At 40.9% G+C, this 5,263-nt stretch overlaps 1 protein-coding gene across 1 annotated transcript in view; it reads left to right on the top strand.

Moving 5' to 3' along the window:
* The window catches only part of bcr (BCR activator of RhoGEF and GTPase), an 89,065-nt gene that overhangs the window by 56,792 nt on the left and 27,010 nt on the right, over positions 1–5,263 (top strand). The window contains exons 3-4 of the mRNA XM_014003908.1: positions 2,287–2,391; positions 3,985–4,170. Of these exons, the coding sequence (XP_013859362.1) occupies positions 2,287–2,391; positions 3,985–4,170 (291 nt within the window). The remainder of the gene's footprint in view (positions 1–2,286; positions 2,392–3,984; positions 4,171–5,263) is intronic.

The following is a 5,263-nucleotide window of genomic DNA, read 5'->3' as shown; positions in this document are numbered from 1 at the left end:
GGACAGTCCTCCGCGCGGGGCAGTGATGTATGCAGCCGACAAATGCGCACTCATGAGGTCCCAGCCCCTGAATTGACACAGCCTACACGCTCAAAGCCTAAAATGACCCAATATTCACTGTCGACATCTTATCCCTGGCCCCAGTACCTAAACTTAACCATTAATCCTGATCCCTCATGTTAACCTCAGACCCCCGACCCAAAGACCCCTGGTGGCGCAACCCGGAAAAGCCGCGGGCGGCAAGGACTGACGCGAGGGGGGTACCCGGCGCGTCAAAATCGGACGTAGAGGGAACCTTGGAAAAGCGTCAATATGTGATGAGTCGGGAGTGAGAATGTGTAGGAATAGAAGTAACACACATGACGAGGCTTTTTTGTTTTCTAAAAGGCCAGGGGCCTCATGTACAAAGACTTGCGTGGATTTCTTACTGAAACCTGACGTACGGTCAAATCGCACAAAAAATTCCAGATGTATCAAACTGTGCGTACGCCTGAATCCACACACTTCTTTTGTACATCACAATTAACGTGGAACTGAGCGCGGGTGAGACACCTCCCCTGACATGCCTTCATTAACAAATGTTAAACAGATGCAAATTACTTCCTGCATGTGTGAAGGACACGTTTGAGTGATTGATCTCTGCGTGATAAGAAATGATTTATAGAGTCAGGAAAATAATGAATTTAATGTAAAGTGAGTGTGAAAAAAATCCTAAGTAAAAATAGGAATAAAATATGTTTATCACGCAAAGAACGAGTGATTGTGTGTTGGTGTGTGTGTGTGTGTGTATGTGCGCGCGCACGCTGCTGTGTTGCGCAACCGGCTCATCCATCCATTCTAACTCTAAAAATATTAACTTTGTGCACAAGTTTATTACCATAATTACTGTAAACACAGAGGAACTTAAATGTTTGGTAGAACATAGATCTTTGTTTATTTCATAGCTGATCTGAAGAAACGAGTCTCTGCGCCTCAGTAGAGAGTTCACATGACGTGACGTGATGTTGGAGAGTCCACACAAATGCTGCGCGCACCGCAGCCTTTGTGCGCAGTCTGTTTGTCTGTCCAGCTTTTGCTCTCCTACTTACAGCATTTTCACAAGTTATAAAGTGTCCTTCCACGTGTCATTTTGGAGAAATCTACAACAATGTAAACGCAAAGTATGAAACATCACTGCTGGCGAGGGTGCGCAGATCCCAGAGCGCAGCAGTGCCAAACTAAAAAATGATTTTTCCTCAAAACGGCTGATGAGCCACTCGTCATCAGAAATTTCTATCTGTTTATAAATAAAAGCTCTGCGTGTTACACTATTTATTATATCCTCCAGTAAGGCTGAATCCGTTTCTGTTAAATGTACTTTTGGCACAACTTTGCACGTCCTTTATTTAACTGCGTCCATGTGGATGTAATAATTGTTAATCATGTGGATGTAATAATTGTTAATCATGTGGATCTAATAATTGTAAATCATGTGTGTCTGGTGTGAACAATAATCATTTTTACATCATGAACAGTTTCTCAGAATCACCTCTAAGTGTCGCCAATGGAGCCAAAGCCACAGAAACGTGCGTACGCCAGCCCTGGAGTTAGCGTGGGGCTGCGCACATTTCCACGTTCAGTTGAGTTTTGATACATCCGGAGTTTTGCGTGGAAAATGGCGTACGCACGGTTTTTGTGCGGACATACTGTTGATACATGAGGCCCCAGATGTTTTATATTTGGTTTGCTTTGTCTTCTTTTTCATTTTCATCTACCTTTTCTCATTATTTCCTCTTTTATCTCTCTTTTCTCCTCCTAACCTGAGGGAGTTGAACGCTTCGACCTCCTAGCTTTGTTTGGTCTCATACATGCACATATTTATACCCCAACCCCTTTTTTTTTCTGCCACGGGAGAACCCTGTCTGTTTGAGTTATTTCAGAGTTCGTGGTTAAACAAGACAGCCTGAGGAATTTCTCTTGTTTCTCTGTTTTCTCTCATGTCTGTGAGCTTTGACTCAGCTGAAGGGAATGGGGTAGCAGCCAGGGAGGAATGTTTTTTTAAAGATATATTTTTTTGCAAAGAGCATTCCTGAAAGTTCCATGGTGAGTTTAGACAAAGACATTTTTATTTCCAAACTCACTTGCATTTGATTAAAAATAAATAAATTAATATTATTTCAGTTTTGTTTAGACCAGATGTAATAAAAGTGCTCAGCCAAGGAGGTAAAAAAAACATATTGAACTGAACCCTGCATGAGATGGTCTAATGGAGATTGCTAAAAATGTTTATTATTTGTGTTGTTGCAGACTGAATGTGACTTGGAAAAAGGTTTAGAGACAAGGAAGTGGGTCCTGTCTGGGATCTTGGCTACAGAAGAATCATATCTCAGCCACCTAGAGGCTCTGCTGCTGGTGAGAACACGTGTTTAACACAATATCATCACTTCCTTTAATTAAAAAACACAAGGTAACCTTTGCTGAAAACCAGTGACGTTGTCACGATGTGTCATCTTTCCTCCCCTCGTGTTGTCACCTTTCAGCTCAATGATTTCATCTCATGGCCTTCAACTTTTCTGCTTTGATTCACCCATCATTTCCCAAAGCAAGACACGGCTATTCTTAGCAAGAAAGTGATAAAACATGTTCACTTGCTGTCTTTTAATTTGCCGTACGACGTTAAGAATAGCGTTGCATTGTTGGAGACATAGTTCACAAAATTTCTAAAGAAACGAAGAGAAGAACAAAACCACTACAAACAGAATATATTATGTTGAGCTTTATTTTCTGAAAGAAAAAATAACAGTATATTGAAGGCCAAGTATTAATAGAAGTAATGCATATCACCTGCCACCTTTCAGTTTTATCATTTTTTAAATGGTTATGGTATTGTGTATTTTCCAGGGTCATAGTTCAGTTCTACACCACAGTCCAGTTACTAAGTTATCTTCAGTTGTTATGAAAACTCTGTATATAATTTGATTTTGCATCATAGTCTATCTAAATGTCTTGAAATTGGCCTGTCTTTAGGAACCTCCTACCGTTTCTGACACTCCCACTTCAGCACATCTTCCCAAAAATGCTTAATGCAATTTACAACTTTTCATAGAAGCGTTATGTTTTGTTGTAAAAAAATATATAATAATAAAAGAAGAAGCAACATTATATAATAACAGTTTAGGAAAATGGCAACTCAAGACAAAGATGAATCTTACGCAAATGAGCCCGCGTTGGAGCATGAAAGTACGTTTTCTGTGAGTAGAGGCTCTTAAAAGATGTTTTAGCTTGGTATTACAGTCACCCTCTCATACATATATGGCAACGTTAAGCTACTTTTTGTGAAGAAACTATAAATATTGATCATTATGAAGTTATGTTTTGCAATGAAATCATGAACATCCACCATTTTTAAGCTATCCGGGGTGGAGCTTTGTGCAAATGGGTGGAGCTTTGCACCAGCAAGCGTTTAGGCAGCTCCACATGACTACCACAGGAGATTTAACGATTCCTCAAGCATGCATAAATGAGTCAAAGCAACACTCTGGGTATGTTTTTGATGATAGAATGACATAATATGATATAAAGTCCRAAAAAGTTGATTTTGCATAAAACCCTAACTTTAAGAGGACAAAGTTGTTGCCATTTTAGTCAAACCTCAAAAATAACATAATGCACAGTTTCACACAATCATTGCAAGCTGTCACGCTCGGAGTTTGTGCTGTGAATGACTAAAYTGAATCAATAAAATACTCTTAACACGATAATAAACCCATCAAATCTTCTCACTTTGATGTTTTCTCAGTGCACACCTATTATTCACCACCGTGGAAGCATCTGTTAATGTGTTTTTCTTCTTATTCATTGAGACATTTCATTAAATTCATCCYCCTCTCTGTGTGCTGCATTCAAGCTTGTTCATTATTTTGTGTTTGTATGCGTAGATGCCATGTAAGATGTCTCTCAAAGCATATTTAGGTCTCGCTGACATCTCTGTTTTGTTCCTCTCAGCCCATGAAACCTCTGAAGGCGGCCGCCACCACATCACAGCCCGTGCTCACTGTGGCCCAGATAGAAACCATCTTTTTCAAAGTGCCTGAGCTCTACGAGATCCATAAAGAGTTCTACGACGGGCTTTTGCCCCGCGTCCAGCAGTGGAGCCACCACCAGAGAGTCGGAGACCTTTTCCAGAGATTGGTGAGGCTGTTTAACCTGCACACTCAAAGTTCATGGTTCACACGCTTCACACGCTTCACACACTTCACACGGTCATAAAACTGTTTACCTCTGTCAKTGTCATCACACCTGAGCACTAAAGCACCTGGYTTAAATTGGGTGTGGATACAGTGACAGGTAGAGTTTTTCTTCCCTCTAGTGCCCRCAAGTGAAAATAATACAAACAACATAAAAYGGCTCTAACAGTGTGAATTGRGTTTAGGTTAGTTTTAGGGTCAGGTAGGTACCTGTGAGGTTAGTTTTAGGGTAAATGGTCAGGGTTAGGATATAAAATATCCAGAAAAAAATGAATGGAAGTCGATGGAAAGTCCCCACAAGGATAGAGAGACAAAGTAGGTGTGTGTTTTGTGTTGATGGGTTTTTCCTACAACATGGGGAAATTTTTCTTTAAAAAAGCAGCCTCATGGGGACAGAAGTGCATTGTGGGGACCCATGTCTGGTCCCCACGGGTCCAAATGCAAATTTTGGGTGTGGGGTTAGGTTTAGGATCAAGTTTAGGGTCAGGTAAGTACCTGTGAGGTTAATGTTAGGGTTATGGTCAGGTTTAGGCTAAAAAGTCTAAAAAAAAATAATGGAAGTCAATGGAAGGTCACCACGGGGTTCAAGAACAAACATGAGTGTGTGTGTCGGGGGGGTGGCTTTGGTGACATTTGGGGGCAAATTTAAGATAAAAATCCTACATTTGGGGACAACTGGTGCATTTGGGGATAAAAGTCGAGTCCCCATTTGGTTTAAATGCCATTGGTGGGTTGGGGGTTGGTTTTAGGACCAAGGTGTGAATTGAGTTTAGGTTAGTTTTAGGGTCAGGTAGGTACCTGTGAGGTTAGCCTTAGGGTTTGTGGTCAGGGTTAGACTGTAGAAATGTAATGGAAAAGAATGGAAGTCAATGAACGGTCCTAATAAGGATAGAAATACAAACCTGTGTGTGTACTTGTTTCTACTAGTGAGGACCATTTGCGCCATAGTTACTATCAAAGTGAGGTCTTTGATGTAAAGTGAGGACCTCTTCAATGTCCTCACATTGTTTGCAGCTCTGCTGGGCTTTACTAGTTAG

Source organism: Austrofundulus limnaeus, unplaced genomic scaffold (assembly GCF_001266775.1).
Source record: "Austrofundulus limnaeus strain Quisiro unplaced genomic scaffold, Austrofundulus_limnaeus-1.0 Scaffold20, whole genome shotgun sequence".
Taxonomy (NCBI): Eukaryota; Metazoa; Chordata; class Actinopteri; order Cyprinodontiformes; family Rivulidae; genus Austrofundulus; species Austrofundulus limnaeus.
The sequence above is the reverse complement of the archived record's forward strand: the minus strand, read 5'-3'. Positions and strand labels throughout refer to the sequence as shown.